The 20049-nt window shown below is 45.3% G+C and overlaps 1 protein-coding gene across 1 annotated transcript in view; it reads right to left on the bottom strand.

Moving 5' to 3' along the window:
* Positions 1-20049, bottom strand: part of SHROOM3 (shroom family member 3) — a 213520-nt gene that overhangs the window by 60565 nt on the left and 132906 nt on the right. Inside the window, exon 3 of the mRNA XM_043556387.1 lies at positions 5168-5299. Within this exon, the coding sequence (XP_043412322.1) occupies positions 5168-5299 (132 nt within the window). The remainder of the gene's footprint in view (positions 1-5167; positions 5300-20049) is intronic.

Consider the following 20049-nt stretch of genomic DNA (forward strand, 5'->3'; position numbering starts at 1 on the left):
CCCGAACCACCCGGAACTCGCTAAGTGTGCAGCTAGCTGGGTGGGACTCACATTCCCAGTCACCTCTGCAAAACAGCCAATTAAAATTCAATTCCTGCCAAATAAGAGGGAAGAAGAGAAGGTGACCCTTGGTAACTTTTCCGGCAAGAGCCAGCACCTTAGACAATAGCGTGCAGCTTAGAAATGCTAGAATTCCATTTTGTGGGCAGGAGGAGGAGGGAAGCAAGGAAAACCATCTGCTGATAAAATGCATCAAACTGGAATCAGGAAGTTCCCTTGAATGATCTCTGCCAAACCCTCAGCCTCCTCCACATGCAAAAATGCCACTGTCTGCAAAAGTGTGTGTTAATTGCTTTAAGCTTCCCAGTTTGGGAGGCTACTGAGGCAGGGGTCCAAATCAACATCCCCTGAGACCTGCTAGGCACACTGTCCGGAGAACACGAAGTCAGCAGCCCCGGGACAAAACTCACTGCCAAAGGACGTACAAAGTCCCAGCTGAACTAACCGTGTTGCTCCGCTGAGAATTAGGAGTGAAACCCTGAGCTTGTGTTATCTATTTGTCTTGATTTATTTTACAGAGCACAGACCACCATGTGGTAAATGCTTAGTGAGTAAATGAGGCAGTTATTATAATGATGGTACGACTGGTGGGGGCGGGGGGAGAGGTTTGTGTGGAGGAAAGCACTGGTTCAGGAAATACTGAATTTCAGGCTAGAACATTTTGTCTCCTTTACCAACTCACTGAACTAGCCTGGCTGAAGGCTTGACAGGTTTTACGGAGATGTTTCTGTTAAGATAAATGAGATCACAGGATTCCTACTGACAAAGTTAGATAAGAGAGCATTCAGGGGTCTCAGCAGGAAGGGAAGGATGGGATTGGATCTGTGAGAATATTAAGCCCTGGGCCAGAAAGAGTTTCTCTCTCTAAATCTGGTTGCTTGGCTGATCGCTGTCTACATCTGGGGGAGGATGGAGTTTCTTGCTCTTACTCTTGTTTTTCTTATGTGTAAATGAGAAAAATCCTTCCTGGCTATTTGCTCCATGAAAAAGGAACTATCTATAACTCTGACCCAGTGCACTTGGAATTGGCTCATGAAGTAGCCCCAGCACTTTCCAATTCCAAGAGTTGCGACTTATCACAAAGTAGACTTGCTCAATGGCCACTACTAACCTACCAACTCGACACTTGGAAGACTCCTAAGGAGCTGATAAGCACATCGTTTCTGCCCTAAGTGGAAGACCAGGACATCAGCACCTCACCCCTTTCCATATTTCAAGACAGGATTTAGACCGGAGCCAGCCTGAAAGAGAAACAATGACCAAAGCTGGAATAATGTAAGCAATGAAAATAATGTAAGAGTAAAAGTGCATTGGATTACAACACAGAGAAGAAAATAAACATGAAGGAGTCCTTACTGATACAGTTAAAATAAGTAGGGAAAGAGACAGCTCTTCCTTACAGAAGAATTCCAACTAATAAATACAGAAGGAATGAAGAAAATATGGAATCACCTTAGAACATTATAGTAATCACTGTTGCAGGGACTATATCCACCAATGGAGAAAGTCTGAGGACAAATAGGATATTCACATAGTCTCAAAGTTATCTCTGCCAAGATATTAATTACAAAGAGATGAATAACTGTATGGTAGAGAAACCTGGCAGACTTTACCTCAACCCAGTCATCAAGGTTGACATCACCAGGAGTAAAACATATGGACATATCGTAATCCCTGATAGGACATGCAACCAGGACGCCATCACTTCTGTGGTATTCTTGCCAAAAATGTATAGCTTCAATCTAATCATGAGACAATATCAAACAAACCCCAAAAGAAGGCATTCTACAAAATAACTGGCCCATACTCTTTCAGTGTGTCAAGGTTGGAAAAGACAAGGAAAAACTAAGGAAATATCAGATTAGAGGAAACTAAGGAAACATGCCAAATACAATATAGAATCCTGGAACAAAAAAGGGATGTTCATAGGGGGAAAAAATGATAAAAACTGAATAAAGTCTTCTGTATATAGCCTGTAGTTAATAGCATTTTATCAATAGCAATTTCTTAGTTTTTTTTTTCAATATATGAAATTTATTGTCAAATTGGTTTCCATACAACACCCAGTGCTCATCCCAAAAGGTGCCCTCCTCAATACCCTTCACCCACCCTCCCCTCCCTCCCACCCCCCATCAACCCTCAGTTTGTTCTCAGTTTTTAAGGGTCTCTTATGCTCTGGCTCTCTTCCACTCTAACCTCTTTTTTTTTTTTTTCTTCCCCTCCCCCATGGGTTTCTGTTAAGTTTCTCAGGATCCACATAAGAGTGAAAACATACGGTATCTGTCTTTCTCTGTATGGCTTATTTCACTTAGCATCACACTCTCCAGTTCCATCCATGTTGCTACAAAAGGCCATATTTCATTTTTTCTCATTGCCACATAGTATTCCATTGTGTATATAAACCACAATTTCTTTATCCATTCATCAGTTGATGGACATTTAGGCTCTTTCCATAATTTGGCTATTGTTGAGAGTGCTGCTATAAACATTGGGGTACAAGTGCCCCTATGCATCAGTACTCCTGCATCCCTTGGGTAAATTCCTAGCAGTGCTATTGCTGGGTCCTAGGGTAGGTCGATTTTTAATTTTCTGAGGAACCTCCACACTGTTTTCCAGAGTGGCTGCACCAATTTGCATTCCCACCAACAGTGCAAGAGGGTTCCCATTTCTCCACATCCTCTCCAGCATCTGTAGTCTCCTGATTTGTTCATTTTGGCCACTCTGACTGGCGTGAGGTGATATCTGAGTGTGGTTTTGATTTGTATTTCCCTGATAAGGAGCGACGTTGAGCATCTTTTCATGTGCCTGTTGGCCATCCGGATGTCTTCTTTAGAGAAGTGTCTATTCATGTTTTCTGCCCATCTCTGGGTTATTTGTTTTTCAGGTGTGGAGTTTGGTGAGCTCTTTATAGATTTTGGATACTAGCCCTTTGTCTGATATGTCATTTGCAAATATCTTTTGCAATTCCGTTGGTTGCCTTTTAGTTTTGTTGGTTGTTTCCTTTGCTGTGCAGAAGCTTTTTATCTTCATAAGGTCCCAGTAGCAATTTCTTAGTTTTGACATTTGGATTATGATGATGAAAGATGTAAACATTAGGGAGAGCTAGGTGATGGGTGTACTGGAAATCTCTGTACTATTTTTGCAGCTTTTTTATGACTCTAAAATTATTTTGAAATAAAAAATAAAACCCAAAACAGGCAGGATTTAGCATCGGAGTATAATTGGATAAGAACCACTCCCATTTCCAAGTTCAGTCCTACATCAGTAACACTTGGGATACAGAGATCTCTTCCTCTAGGAAAGAGGAAGCCAGCTATTGCAGGGGCTTACAATAAATATAGTTGTGGAGTCAAGATACACACATGAAATTCCTAGAGTATACGGAGTATATGCGTGGGAGCAATGTATCCTTTTTAAAAAGGAAGTTGCTTGCCCATCCACTCCCTTCCTGTCCCCCTTCACACAGACAGACCACTGATGGCCAGCTTTGACCATGCTGATGAAGGCAACCCCCCAAATTTTTTAACGTTTATTTATTATTGAGACAGAGAGACACAGAGCGTGAGCAGGGGAGGGGTAGAGAGAGGGGAGACACAGAATCTGAAGTAGGCTCCAGGCTCTGAGCTGTCAGCACAGAGCCCAACATGGGGCTTGAACCCACAGACCGTGAGATCTTGACCTGAGCCGAAGTGGGTGACCTAACCAACTGAGCCACCCAGGTGCCCCAACCCCGGCTCATTTTAAAGACTGTCTCTTCATGGATAGGACACCATCCAGGTATACAATTAGGTTCATTTGTTTATCCAACTGTTAAAGATCGATTTATAAAATCTTTTCCTTGTTTCAAGCTCAAACTCAGGTCTGTGTGATTCCAGTGCTCAAGTACGGCTTCAGTCAATCTATGCTCTTCCTGCCTTCATCAGCCTAATGGTCCCACACTTATTCCCAAGGGCCCCACTGGCAGTAGCGTGGAAGTCACACTCTTTAATCTGTCTTCTCCCTTCTCCCATCCTCATCTGCTATCGATCTGCTTCCTAAATTCATCTCGAATCATGTCTCCTCTCTTGTCCCATCACCGCTTGTGTGGTTCAATCCTGATCATTTTTTTCCCAGGCTATCGCAGTAACTTCTTAACTACAACCTCTGGCCTTGAGCACATTGGTGCTGATGCCACACCAACCTACACAGCCAAGTGGAGTCTTCCCAAGTAGAAGGCTCTGGTTCTCTACATTGACAATCCAAGGATGCTAAAGGACATAGTTCTCAGGGCTCTGCCTCTTCAGGCTGGCCCCAGAACAGCCTTTGCCAGCTGGCTCCCTTGTAGCCAGCACCTTCTGCAAATCTGACCTGTCCTCTACCACTAACCGAATTCCCACAGCTGTGGGAGCACAGAGGATGCACAGGTGAGTAGCTGCAAATGTTTTTTAGGCTAACTTTACAATCTCAGGACACTCCTCAGTTAACAGAGGACAAGAGTTTTATATGATCATCAGTTCAAAGATGAATTAATCTTGCTGTACAATTTAACACATTTGTCATTTCCAAAGTGTAAGACCTTGGTTGGTATATTGCTGTGAGTGTTTTTCATTGTAGTTTCAAAAACAGTTACGGATGTGTTTTTTAAAAAGATATCTGAATCAGGGGTGCCTGGGTGGCTCAGCTGGTAAAGCTTCTGACTTCAGCTCAGGTCATGATCTCGCGGTTCATGAGTTCGAGCCTTGCGTCGGGCTCTGTGCTGACAGCTCAGAGCCTGGAGCCTGCTTCACATTCTGTGTCTCCCTCTCTCTCTTCCCCTCCCCTGCTCACACTCTGTATGTCTCTCTCTCTCTCTCTCTCTCTCTCTCTCTCTCTCAAAAATAAACAAACATACAAAAAAAAAGAGAGATCTAACTCAAATGATTTGAGGGAGCCCCAGACTACCTCCCGGGAACTTTAGGGTTCTTCAGAACCTATTTTGAAAACCATCATTATTGTACTCTGAGCTGCTATCAGACCTCTTTGTTCAGCCCCTCCTACCTGTATCTTGACCAGCCTTGCCCCAGTCCCTTTTCTTCCAGCAGCCGAATTCCTTTTCTGAACTGCTTGGCACAGACTCTGTGTCTCTTACCTGTGCTTCGGCCGAAGCTTAACTCCTCCTGACCATGCTGCTTTCCTGTGCTGGGGGTCCGAGGTGAGGGGCTCTGGGCTGAGGGAGTCAGAGGTACCGGTACCTGCAGGGCCTGGGTCTGCACACGCATCTCTGGCAAAACAAAAGAATGGGAAAACGGGAAAATATGATGGTGTTCATGGGAAGGGCGCACTAATGAATCAACAAGAGAAATGCATGAAAATTAACGGAGCGGTTAAAGCAGAACTGCAGGCTGAGTGCAGACTTCTCAGCCTGCACCCACTGAAGTGCTCTGCTCCAAAGAAGGCAGGCCCATGCCTGAGGGGCTTCATCCTTTCCCATCTATGTTTCTGTGCAGCACTAAAGTAGACTTCCCAGTTTAAAATACCAAGTTTTCCAACCAAGGGGGAAGAGACACTACAATGAAGGTGAACTCCCCCTATAATTCAGCCTCCATCAGTAAATAAGTGAGAAACTGGACTCACTAAAGCAAATGGCCAGGCAACGTCCCTGAAACCCAGTCCCCACTGCCTCCCTTCTTTTTTTTAATGTTTATTTTGAGAGAGTGCGTTTGCGTGAGGAGGAGGAGGAGGAGAGAGAAAGAGAGAGAGACAGACAGACAGACAGAGAGAGTCCCGAGCAGGCTCCGTGTCATCAGAGCAGAGCCCAAAATGGGGCTTGATCTCACAAACTGTGACCAGAGAGGAAATCAAGAGTCGGACGTTTACCCGACTGAGCCACCCAGGCACCCCAGACTACTGCCTCCCTTCTCAATTCATTATAATGAGAGTGACCCCCATGGGGAGCAGGCCTCCTCTGTTCAGTGAGTGGCAGCTCAGAAGAGCATGCCAACTCTTAAGCCTTAGCTGTTTCAGATTGTCTAGATTCCACCGTGCTGGAGGCAAGCCTTTTATGTGTCCATTTAAGTCCACCCTCCCACCCCCCAGGTCCCTAACACCATTCTCTTTTCCTCCCCAGTCCCAGGCAGTCAGAGAAAATTTTAAGCCCTGCGTGACCAATATGTGGCACACATTCTGCCACAAGAACAGGTGTATTTCTTCCCCTTAGGAGACTCTCAGCTTCTGAATTTCCAAATGCCTAACTTGAAGGCCTCCTCTTGATCAGACAGTCGCTTGCATCAGGCTCTGAAGCAGTTTTGTCATTATTCTGCTCTGCTGGGTACCAGTGATATGTTTTCAGTGTGGGTCTTTGAGGATCATTCTGAGACTAGGAGAGCCTACCGGTGGCCCCCACACATGTCCTGTGAGCAGGAATCGGAGAAGAGGCAAATGCATGCAGCTTCTCCTCTGTGTGAGCCTTGGCTGAGAAGAGGTGGGATTATCAAAAGGCTGTCAATTTCTTTTATTTCAGGACACAGAGGGAGATGACCAAGGAGTTTCCATTTCTAAGATATGCTTCCTTAGCTAAGTACCCTTACCCCTTTCTGTACATTACTTTTTCTCATCAAATTTAGGATTCCTGGAGTTGAATATGGTCAATATAAGTCTAGGCTTGAAGTCTGAAGGCTCAGTTGAGGTTCTGTCACTTATGAATTGAAGGACATTGGGCAAATGCCCTCTGAACCTAGGCCCCACATCTGTAATATAAATATAAGAGGCAGGGCACAGCATGACTAGGGGGCTGGTTCCGTAGGCAGCCTCTCTGATTTGGAGTCCCGACTCTTCCTACTGACTAGCTCTGTGACTCTGACCCCTCTGTGTCCCGGCTGTCTCATCTCTGAAAGGGGCGTAAAAGAACACCGTTTTTCATAGAGCTGTTAAGAAGCTGAAGCTACTTCAGATGAAGCCTGGCACATGCTCAGTACTCAGCAAATTAGCCAATATTATCATGCCCATCTTGCGAAATTGCTGCTAAGTCTTCTAGATGATGTCTGTTACCTGTCTAGCACACTGCCTACAGGTGGTATTTGCCTAATTATTTTCACAATCATTTTACTGCAGTACCTCCATGTTAGAGGTCTGAAACTTTCAGCAAAGATGTTCTACGAAACAGACACCACTAAAAAGACCGAATCTATGCTGGGAATAATCGCAGGAAGAGCTTTGGCCAGAGAGTTAATATGTCAAAGCCTTTTGCAGAATTCATCCCGTGGTCCCCAATTAGGATTACTCCTACAACCCTCAGAGGCACCAACACCACCTGGCTTAAACCGGGGGCGGAAAACAGACTCAAGGGTATCTCACCATCAGATGTGTGAATGTAAATATTACATGTGCGTCACGAGCACACCCAGGACCACTCACCGGTATAATCCATTCTGACAGCAAGCTTTCCTTTCTAGTCTCCTCTAGATGCCTATGTGTCTGCTAGCGGAGAGCAAAGGCCAAGCCTGAGCTTTCATAAAACCTCTGTGGCGTTTAATACCTTCCTCATTTGGGGCCTGAACCACAATTGCTGGCTCTGTCCTTTCTGCACCACAGCGAAGCCCTTTCCTCTTTCCTCACCCGCTCCCCCTTCCTGGGAGGTGCCAGGTGATGGAAGGTCCAGGAGGGCATTGTCACGGGGAAGGGTTGGCAGGAAGGACAGGCAAATGGGAAAGAGATGGAAGCACAAGGAACAGGAGATGATCTCATCCTTTCAAGGACTTTCAATACAGGATTCCTTGCAACCCTAGGAAAGCAGAGACCGGCACCCCAGCATTGCTCTCCAGGCCACTGGCTGTCTGGTCACCTGCCACCTCCAGGAGACCGACTGAGGTCAGCAACTGGGTGTGAGGGTTCATGGAACTCATGTAGCTTGTTGCTGACTGCAGTCCCCCCACTCCCCCCCTTGCTAAACCACAGCATGACCTCCCTGCTAATCTACGCCTCCCCCCACCCTGGATGGGCTGGCTCCAGAGGCCAGATGGAGGTCCTGGCACTCTCTGGGTGGGCTTTCTGGATGTATCATACAAACTAGAAAAGAGGCTAGAGAGAATGCAGGAAGAATCGCCAGCACTTAGGACACAGCTTTTCTGCCTTAAACTCTTTCTAGAATCATCTGGACGACAAATAAACATTTAAAACATTTATATGTTCTAATGAAAAAAAAAAAATCCATGATGAATCTAGACCTAAATTAGTCCTGGAATGAGTGTTGGGAAGCCTATTACCCCAAAGACCTCCCTGTTGGACTCCTCACTTCGCCTTTTAATCCCCTCGCCAGTTATCTTATCTGCACCTTGAACTTGGCCTGTCTCTGCAATGCACATTTTCCCACCCACCTAAGGTTACTATGCTTCTGGCCTCTCAGCAGAGTGGAACTGGCAAAGCCTACAATGTGCTCTGATCTCATGCCCCACTGGTGCTACTGTGATTCCACACGCCCAGGACAGATTATTCCAAGTCTTTCCTATAGAAGGAGATGTGTGCTTTCCCATATACCAGGAGTCATTCTCACAACTTCTCTATAAAGGCAAAACCTAATTGTTTGGGCCCCATCTTCCAGATGAATACGCCAAGACAGACAGGTTGTATATCTTGGCTCAAACCATACATGGAATCACACTCACGCGGGATAAAAATCACCAACCATCAGTTACTTCTTCCTTTCAGTGTAAAAGCTTCAAACTTGTTTAGTTTATACCACAAATTCTGTAGGCCTTCGAAGTACACCCAGATTTGGTCAGAATGGGTGGAGATGGTGATGGTGGGGACTTCAATTAAACATGTTGCCAAATGAGCTTATTTTTTAGTTAAAAGATACTCAAAGGTAGGCACCCACAGATACACTGCAGAAGCCTTAGACTCAATGAAACAAGTTCAAGTGAAAAAATACAGAGGTAAACCATATGCCTCTCCAGCCTTATGGAGCTACTTCCAGATCCCAAAAGGCACCACATTCTCCTGGCTTATCGATACTTGCCCTTCAGGTTTCGGTTTGGACATCATCTCCTCCGGGTGCAAGTTGGCATGAGGTGCTGCGCCCCATGCTAGCTATAGGTGTGCATTTCAAAGCGCAATGCACACTGTCTTCTGACCACCTGTTTGCTGGTCTGTCTTCCTCTACATGCTTAGAAAGGCAAGCAGACCAGCTTGCTGCCTGGCACACTGAGTCGCTTGATAATCATTTGTTAAATGAACGAAATATTGCCAAATGTTCAACAGATCTGTAACGTGTCTTCCTTCCCATCTCCTTTTTGTTCACTTAACTGGCTGGCAAAGCTAATGACGGTTGCGGGGGCGGGGGGAACTGTTTGTATATTGCTTCTTGCTCTTCCCCAGTCTCAAGATCAAGGTTTAGGAGGAGCTAAAAACAACATTGTGAACCACAATCCTCTTGTCATCTTTCTTCCCCAGACAGTTAAGAAACAAGAAAATCCAGGCCAACTGCCTCCATTTCTACTTCCTGTGATGATTACACTCATATTTTGTCCACCCTCTCCCCCACCACCCCCAATATTCCTAACTCATGAATATACACTGGCTACTTTACTATTTGATATTTTAGTAGAGTTATTCACTGCTTTCTGAACTGAGTGTCAGCCAACATCAGAAGTTCCAGATCATTCTGTTCCCTGTGGCTCTCCTGAACAGCATGAAAATTGGGGGGAGGCCTGGAGAAGCTGGAGTAAGAGCTGTGAGGAACTGAGCCAGACATTTTAAATGGTCTTTCCAGATCCCTTTAGATTCCTGCTTTCTACTGAGTTTAAATACTCTTATTTTGTCTTGGGGCAGAGTGGCAAAGAATCATCTCTCCTTGGCAGGGACGGTTACAACATTAGGGAAATGCAGCAATTCCTCCCTTTTTGCGGTGTTTCATCCAACAGGGAAGAGCTTCCTCACTGGCTGCTTCCACTCCTGCCCCCCTTCAATCCAGCGTCTACCCAGCAGCCAGTGACACTTTTAAAAAAATGTACATGGCTCAGGGCACCTGGGTGGCTTGGTCAGTTGAGCGTCCGTCTCTTGATTTTAGCTCAGGTCATGGGATCGAGCTCTTCGTTGAGCTCTTTGAGGAGCCTGGTGACTGCTTGAGATCCTCTCTCTCTCTCTCTCTCTCTCTCTCTCTCTCTCTCTCTCTCTCTTCCCTGTTCACACTCTAAAATTTCTTTTTAAAAATTTAAAAACAAAAAATAAATTAAAAAAATGCAAATGGCTCATGTCACTTTCTAATAAAACCCTGTGTATCTACCCCCTGCACTTCAGATAGAATTCAAGTTCCTTAAGTTGGCTGTTGAGGCCCAAGTGACCTGGCTTCCAGTCCTCCCTTACACATCACCCTCCTATTCGCCCTGACCTCACAGGCCAGCCTTAAGCTCCCATCCCACCAACCTCTTCACCTTCACACATGCTGTTCCCACTGCCCGGAACAGTCTTCCTCCCAATTTCTTCACTTGGCTGGCTCCTCCTTAGCCTTCTGGTCCCAGGTCGAACATCACCCCATCTACTGCCAAAGTCTCTTTCCTGGCACCTGGTCTTTTCTTTCATGGCACTACTGGCCGCATGTGATTATTCACTGGCACATGGTCTATTTCCTCTACTAAATGGCAAGCTCAGTGAGGTCTGGGCCCCTGGCTGGTCTGTCTCCAATTTTGTTTTTTTAAGCCACTACACACCTAGGGCCTAGCACATTGAGTGGTTCACAGTAGGCACATAATACAGATTTGTTGAATGAATCACAGGAGACTGTAAAAGGACTAGTTGGGATGCATCCAGAATGGAGCTCTCTGCCTGTCAACTCTTAAAGGTATTAAGTTCTTTACTGCACGTGTTTTGGGGAAGATGGTTCTCTCTTCTTTCAGTTGCTTTCTCTACAAGACTGTCAGCCAATTTCTTTGAGAAAGCACAGTTTGGCCCTATTGGTCCATCTCATTAGCAGCAGGGTTTGTGGGGTGGGGAGGACCGGTGTTGAGGGACCTTGGCCGAGCCTTCCAAACAAACAGTTGGCACGGCCTGGTGCAGTTTCGCTGCCTGATGTTTTGAAGCAGCCAGAATGCTTTCTCAGATTAAGCAGACAGAAGTGCATTTATATAGGCCTGAGCCTGTCCTCAGAGCCCACTGGAGAAATTCCTGTGGATTTATGCTGGATGCCACTGTGTGCTCATTTTCATAATTTGTCTTATTAAAAGTCGTGTTCTTGGTTTCCTGTGTGTTTGTTTGCTTTGTTTTGTCCTGTTCCATGTCCATCATGCGTGAAGCTGGCCTAATTACCAGGTCTCTCTCGGTAGCAGGTTTGAGGGTCATTACTAAAGGCTTCCCACACATTTCTCCTCCGTCTCCTGGAGGGGGTAAAAAGCCTGGACTCTTGGTTTCTCCAGTGTCTGGAAGAAGAGTGGAAGAATTGATGCCATTGGGAACAGATTTCTATTCTTAGCCTAATATAGCTGTTCTCCATTCTTGGATGATTGAGGCATTTATCAAAGTTTTCAGACATCCTCAGTGAACTGTCCTTTCTTTAAAAGCCCCCCGTTCCTTTTGGTTCCTATGTATTTAGACTTAGCCTTCTGGGTCAGGGTCCCTCCATTACTCTCTTTTTTTAATTTTATTTTTTGCTTTTAAAATCACTATTTACCCACCTAGGAAGCTCGCTCTGTATTCTCTCAGGCCTAAACCCTATCTGGTGCTCTCCATCATAGCGATGTCAATGATTTGTATTTAAAAACCTCTTCTTTCTGGGGCACCTGCTGTGGCTCAGTCAGTTAAGTGCCTGACTTTGGCTCAGGTCATGATCTCACAGTTTGTGAGTTCGAGACCGCATCGGGCTCTCTGTCAGCACAAGCCTGCTTCAGATCCTCTGTCCCCCCCTCTCTCTCTGCCCCTCCCCTGCTCGTTCTCTACCTCTCTCTCAAAATAAATAAACTTAAAAAAAAAAAAGCTTAAAAAAAAAAAAACACCTCTTCTTTCTGCTCATGCACCCTCATTTGGCAGCTTGCTCACTCCAGGAAGGCCACGCATAACCCTTCAGTCAGGCGTTGTCGTGATCGGTAGGCCTCAGACCTGTGTCTGTCTGTACCTCCTACTCTTGCTGCTGCTTTTTCTCACTTCATATCCCTTGAAACCTCCCAATGGATCCACGTGTACAATTTGTACCACCGGCATTCAACGTATTTCTGATGATGTTTGAAACCACAGTAAGCTTAACCATATCTAGATCTTAGGTAATGACTTCTATGTTGACTTTGCACAAGGACTAGAAAAGGGTGGGTAGGGGAAAAAGCCAGACGACTGGCCAGATCTTTTCACCTACCTAATAAATATTTAATCACTTCAGATTTACCTTTGACTGTAATCCCTCCACCCACTGAAGCCTATGCACAGGCAGCCCAGAGCAAGTGCGTAAGAAAACCAAGGGCACTCATGCAAGGCCCTATAGTTAAATTGATGATATCTTTACCACTGGAGGAGTACAGTCCTCCCCTCAAATACTCAGAGCCTGACCTTAAATCAACTCTGATAAGTGGCAGGCTGTGTAATATGGATTAATGTGGATTCTGGAGCCAGCTGCTCACATTCTTATTTGGGCTCTATTACCTAATAGGTGTTCGACCTTTGGCAGATCACTTATAACCTCTTATGCCTCAGTTTCCTCCGCTACGAAATAGGATAATAATAGCACCTACACCAAAGGGTAGTTGTGAGGCTTAAACAAGTTGATATGCCTAAAGCACTTAGAACAGAGCCTGGCATATAAATGTTAACTTAGAATAGAAACTTACATTTATTGGGCACATGGTATGTATCCAATACTGGACTTTAAAAACAGCTATTCAGTGAATTTTCTTATCATATGAAACAGTGATGATCCTCATTACAGATAAAGAAAGCAAAATGAAATAAAACAAGTAGAAACGGGAATGGCTGAAGGCCGCACCCTCTCCTCCATGTCACCCCTCGTTAAATGCCCCTGAGATCACTGGCTTTGAATACTCTTTTCCTTTTTTTTTTGTAATTTTTTTTTTAATATTTACTTTTGACAGGGAGAGAGAGAAAGACACACAGCGAGAACAGGGGAGGGGCAGAGAGAGAGAGAGAGAGAGAGAGAGAGAGAGAGAGAGAGACAGAATCCGAAGCAGGCTCCAGGCTCTGAGCTGTCAGCACAGAGCCCGAAGCGGGGCTCAAACCCACAAACCATGAGATCATGACCTGAGCCGAAGTTGGACACTCAACCGACTGAGCCACCCAGGCGCCCCTGAATACTCTTTTCTTAAGCATTGCCACATGTTAAGCCATGCATGCCTGGCATTTCTTCCACATCACCCTTTTGCTACTTATAGGAGACAAAAAGATATGCATGAAAACAAAAGACTAGCAAATATACCAGAATGTAACTACTGGGTGATTATAGATGATATTTTTCTTTTTCTGTATCTTGCAAATTGTTTACAATTAACAGTATAATTACCAGAAAAAGTAAATTAGCCTTATTTTTTTCCTAACTAAAATGAGTCTAAGAGTCTGGTTTCTCCATATTTTTAAAGGGAAATCTTTGTCAGGGAATGAAAGTGGATAGATCTCTCCTGGGAGGAAATCTGGGCAGTGGAAAGACTACACTCGTGGCAGGTTTACTTTGGGAGCTCTAGCAACCACTGAAAATCCTTGTTGGAGGAGGAAGCAGAATTTCTGGGAAGCCAGTATCAGTAGAGAAACGAACGCTTCCTGAGAAAATTCAGCCTCCATCTTTCTTTCCCAACACCCCCTCTCATGCATTCCCAAAGAACCATGCAAATCTCTACACTGAACTGTAATAATTCCTTACTTTATTCTCACCCATTATAGCTTAAAAGTACCTTCCATACATTATTCCTTTTGGCCTTCAAAATAATCCTACATAATAGAATAGGTACTATTTAGCCCCACTGAACAGATCTACATTCACAGCCTCAGAGAGAGACACTAACTTGCCCTAGTGCAGGACTTGTAAGATACACAACTGGCATATGAAGCCACGGCCCCTAACTCCAACTCTCACCCTCTCTCATTTCATATTACTTTTGGATCCTACAGTCCTAAAAGTCCATTGATACAGGTGACAAACATTTAATACCAAGACTTCTTCAAAGGGAAAGCTTCTTTGGAAGAAAATAGAAAGCTACTGAAATCCAAACGGGACCCTCTCCAGCCCTAGCCTAAATGTCCCTAGATCTAGAGAGATGATGAAGTCAGATTTTGAAAGACTCCTCATCCTTACCTCTGCCGCCAAAACTGCATTCCTGTTTTTGACTCAGAACTTCCTAACACTGGTCATGCTGCTGAAAACACACAGCACGTGTTTCATGCCAAGACTCAGAGGCCACTTCTATACCCTGCCCAATCATCCAACCCCTCCATCAACAATCACTAAGGTCCACAATGGACCACACAATGGATTAGGCCCTGGGCTTGCAATGCAGTTGAGTGGACCCCTCCTGTGAAATTACAAACTAATGGGAAGACAGGCAAGACAACTGTACAAATATACAATGACAAACCATGGTAAGTGCTAGAGAGAGTACATGAGACCACAAGAGTAGTCTACACTCAGCACACCTTCCTCTCCTTTCCATTCCCTCTCTTTCATTGTCTATATATATGCTTGTTTCCCCTGGTCATATGCTTCAAGGAGGGCAGGTTATCAAAGCACAGTCCCAGATGCTGTAATTACCCTATGGAGTGCTCCGAGCCAGGCCATAATCATTACCTGCACAGCCTAATGTAATCCTCACAACCAGTCTCTAAGGCAGGTACTTTTATGCTGTTACATCTCCACTTTCCAGATGAGGAAAAGGAAGCTCAGAGAAGCAGAGAAAATTGAACACGCTCTACTGGAACAAAAATTAAATCCAGATCTGGCTGATGACAAAGCCTGTGCTCCTCACCCCCATGCAACAGTCTTAGTTTCTCTTTTCTTCCTTGGCCAGGTAAGGTGCTCTTCTAAGAGATGATGCCCAATGAATATTTAATAAAACTATGCTCCGAGTGGACATTTGGCCAGCTTCCTGGTGGGCTCCCTGCAGTTGCCCACTCTGTCTCACGTGGATGGGCACTGCTGTCTTCCCAGAGGGAAGTTTTGTTGCTGATGCCCTACTTGGACCAGACCGGTATGTTTTTGGTCTCAAGAGGCAGGTGGGGAGGGATGCACAGAATATAATGCAATCAGCCCCCAGACCCTCAGCTGACACAGCAAAGAACACAGGAAACAATCTTGACATCCTACATCATGGGAGGGTAAGGTTGGAGCCAAATACAAAATGTCCCAGTCCAAATTCCTATGGCTTCCCTCTCCCAGACCACAGTGCATGGCATAGTCCCAGCGATGACCACTAGGACAGTGTGTTAGAAAGGATCTACTTGAGGGGCACCTGGGTGGCTCAGTCGGTTAAGCGTCCCACTTTGGCTCAAGTCACAACCTCACAGTTCGTGGGTTCGAGCCCCGCATTGAGCTCTGTGCTGACAGCTCGGAGACTGGAGCCTGCTTCTGATTCTGTGTCTCCCTTTCTCTCTCTGCCCCTCCCCTGCTCACACTCTGTCTCTGTTTCTCAAAAATAAATAAATGTAAAAAAAAAAAAAAATTAAGAAAGGATCCACTTGAGGTGAGAGGAGCAAGAGAGAGAGAATAAGCAGCAATGTGGTAGAAGTAACATAGGAAAACATTTGGTAACACTTCCTCCCTTCTTTCCACACATTAGGAAAAAGCAGTTGGGATGATTAAGCGGAACACCCAAAATGGCCATATGCGCACACACTAACATAGAGGGAGATAATACTGGACCGGCAGCCGGGAGACCTGCACTGGGTTAGGACAGGTGAGCTATAGGGTTTCTTCTACCTGTAATGGTCTATAAACCGAGGTGAGAAAAAAAGGGCATAAGTAACAATCCTGAGTGAGAAAACACAATTTCTGAGTACCTTCATCCATTAAGTGATGAGTGCTTTCTACATGCAGGTTCCAAGTTAGAATCTGTGTGGAATAAAAGACAATTTCTAATCTCCAGTCTCGCTGGAGACACATACACACACGATTTGGATCAGATTGACCTGGGTTGCATCTGAGCTCGGCCAGTCCCTGGCCATGATTCTGACCCTCAGGACCTCATGTATAAAAAAGGGGACAGAGTATTATCTGCCTCGTGGCAAGGCTGTGAGATCCAGGGAGACTGGCTCATGGGAACCACTACCAGACACAGCCAAGATCACATGATCACAGTGGTCTACATGAGAGAGATGAACAGGATAAGTCATCAAGGGGTGTGACAGCATGGTTGGTATAATGATGGGCTCTTTAATTCCTCAAAACAGGAAAACTGCAAATGTCCAAAGCATTTAGGGAGGGATATAAATATTTAACTCCAGGGTGGAGGATTTTTTGCACATAATTAACAAGAAATATGGAGCATGAGGAAGGCCCCTTGGGAAGGGACGAACACAGAGGACCTAGCAGCTGGTATGAAAGAAATAGTTCCTCAAGCACAAGGATGACAGAATTAGCCTACGGAGCTCTTCCAGGGGCCTCCTCTCATCAGAGGAGCCCCAAGCACCGGACAGAAATGGCACTTCAGGGAATGTATGTGCATGGATATGTTAAAAACATGACTTTGGGCCCAGGGTGGGTTTTTTTTTTTTTTTTTTTTGAGTCCCTGGAGTCCTCCCACATCAGGCTCGGAGGGAGACATCCCTCCCCTCCTCCTGGCTCTGGAAGGTTCCTGGGGTTGCAACGTAGTCAGTGGGAGCCAGGGTTTCACTCTCCATCTACATGCAAACTAAGTCACTCCTGTCCTAAACCTGCCTATAGAAGAGGGGTGGACCTTAAAACTGGAAATGGAGACCGTCATTCATTGAGAGAAAATAGGTCCCTTGCTAAATTTGGCATCAGCTGAGGAATCTTAGAAAAAATGAACTCACCCCCTTGTTTGTGAGGAAGGCCTAATCCTCACTTTGCCCAAGAGGATTATTGGGTGTTAGAAGGAAGCTTGCATGCACTTTTTTTAAGCTCGTGCCAACTGCATTTGTGTCCACAGTATCCAAGATTCGTTCTGCTGTTTAGGGGAGATAATAGACATTCCAGACTATTTTAATGCCTCTGAATCACAAACCTGAATGTTTCCAACCTTTGCTATCACCCAATGCAGGACCCTGTCTCCCAAGCTTTCCCACAGCTGTTGCTTTATATTCTTGGGAAGCAAGTCTGAATGGAAGCCAAGGTACCAAGGTATAGACAATTTGTGGAAAAGTAATGGTTTGCCATTTACAATATACCTTTCCAAGGTGTTTGTCACTATGGTCCACAGGCTGAGTTTCAACTTAGCCCCATCATTTTTCCTTTCCTTTGGTTACTATAGGATTAATGTAATACAGTCTAGAAATTTTATTTCTTTTAAATCCTGTATGTCCCTAGTCACTCCAACACTGTCCTATCCTCTTCAGAGGAATTCTGGACCCACGAACATATGTCACACAAGAGTGGGACTGACCTGACAAAATCTGTCTTGAGTTTAGCATAGCATTCTCAAAACATCGTTTAAAAATATTACAAATTGGCACCTGTGTTAGGCTTTATAATTTAGAAAGTATTTTTACACGACAAATTTAATTCTTATAACAACCCCATGAGACATGGCCCCCTTTCACAGAAGTGAAAACTGAGGCACAGGTAATTTTTTTAAATGTCTATTTATCTTGAGAGAAAGAGAGCACACACACGCACATGAGCAGGGGGAGGGGCAGAGTGAGAGGGAGACACAGAATCCCAAGCAGGTTCTGTGCTGTTGGCCACAGAGCCAGACATGAGGCTCATTCCTACAAACCATGATATCATGACCTGAGCTGAGATCATGAGTCAGATGCTTAACTGACTGAGCCACCCAGGCACCCTGAGGCACAGGTAGTTTAAATAAGGCACACCTCATTTTATTGTGCTTCACAGACATTGTGTTTTTTTTACAAAACGAAGGTTTGTGGCAACCCTGCATTGAGCAAGCCTATTAGCATTTTTCCAACAGCATTTGCTCACTTCCTGTCTCTGTGGCACATTTTGGTAATTCTTGCCAACATTTCAAACTTTTTCAGTATTATAACATTTGTTACGGTAATCTGTGATCAGTGATTACAACTTGCTGAAAGGTCAGATGATGGTTAGGATTTTTGGCAATTTTTTTTTTTTTTAAGTAAAGGATATACACAGTTTTTTTTTAGACATGATGCTATTGCCCACTTAAAAGACTACAGCATAGGATAAACCTAAGTTTGTATGCATTGAGAAACCAAAAAGGTCATCTGACTCACTTTCTGGCAGTGGTCTGGAGGTGAACCTGCAGTATCTCTGAGGTATGCTTTTAAGTTGCTTGAGATCACAAAGAAAGTGGTAAAGCCAGGGCCCAACAGATTATAAGGCTCCAAAGGGTGGCCTTAACCACCTTTTGTAACAGTCATGTCGCCTACAGCTCAGTTAGATTATCTGCAGGCTGATGGGTCTCTAGAAAACAGGGTAGCCTTGCCCTAGGAAGAGCATAACAATTCATCCAGTATGGTCTTCCTTGGAAGTGAAGTGACGATTTCTGGTGGTTTCTAATTGGTAACTACCTTTCCTTCCCTTCACTATCAAGGCTGTTTAATTTCCACCTGTAGTTACAAGCTCTATCTTGACTCTGAGGCCAGCTGGACTCCAAAGGAGAATCTCAGGAGAGAGCTTCAAAACAAATTCTTAGCTAGTACATTCTCATCTTGAGCCTCAAGTCCCTGGGCTACACCCCAGTTTCCAGTGCCTGCCTGATCTTCCAAGCTGGATGGAAACCTGTTTTTAAAAAAAAAATTTTTTTTTTTTTGAGAGAGAGTGAGCACGCAAGCAGGGGAGGGGCAGAGGTTCACAGCAGGGCTGTGAAGCCTGATTCGAGGTTCAATCCCATGGCCCTGGGATCGTGACCTGAGCTGAAATCAAGAGCCAGATGTTCAACTGACTGAGCCACCCAGGTGCCCTAGAAATTTGCTTTTGACACCAATTCCTTCAAGAACACAGTCTGGACTTACTATTGTTGACTAAGCCATAAACAGATGGTATTGGGAACAAAAGCCAAAGGGAGACAGGGAAGTGAGGGGTCGTTTTTATCTGACTGGGCAGAGCAGGTCCTTCCCCTCTCCACCTGGCACTAACACACAGAAGGAGATGGCATCAGGCTGGAGTTTGGCAGGTCGTGGATGGGGCAGCCAGGCCAGCCCCGGGCAAGAAGCACCCTGTATATCACCCCTCATCTCCCCTCCCACTGCAACCCCAACTTGCCAAGCCTGGAAAAGGTACAGCACCCATGACAAAGAGAAGGTACTGGACTGTGACCCCACGTCACGAACCCACGGATAGAAGGGTGGCCTCCGCCCAGCCAGACCTGGCTCAGTAGGGGAGGCGGCCTTTTCTCACTAGCATTCCAGCTGCTAGCGGTGAAGAGGTAACCATGGGAACCGACACAAAGGGCTTAAAGTTGAGGGGCAGAGGCTGCAAGCAATGGTGAAGAAGCAAAGAGGGACTTCAAGAGACAGCCCTGCAACTCTAACTCTCCTCACGTTAGCCATGCACATCTATTGTGAGTCACACTCAAAGACAAGTGGAACTTGCACACGGCACAGCAGGCTTGAAGGGTCAGGGACAGCCAGAGAGCAAAGATCCTTGCAGGTTCTTCCTCCAGATTGCTTCTCTCCCCTTCAGAGAGCAGAAACCTCAGGGTTTCATCTGCCAGGAGTGTTGCAGATGGGTGGGTGGACACAACTGGTACACAATAGCCTTCAAATACAAGGCTGCAAGCAACACTTCCTAAAGGGAGTCCTTCTCACACCCCCAGCTTCAGCCCACTGCTTCCAGGGGGACTTCCAGTATGTGCCGGGGAACCTCTCTGGAGGGTCCGTAAGTAGACCTGGAACCATTTGGGTAGTTGAGGAAAAAGTCCTGAGATTCTGGCTGTTTGGCTGCACTGCAAAGGAGAG

This window comes from Prionailurus bengalensis, chromosome B1 (genome assembly GCF_016509475.1).
Source record: "Prionailurus bengalensis isolate Pbe53 chromosome B1, Fcat_Pben_1.1_paternal_pri, whole genome shotgun sequence".
NCBI lineage: Eukaryota > Metazoa > Chordata > Mammalia > Carnivora > Felidae > Prionailurus > Prionailurus bengalensis.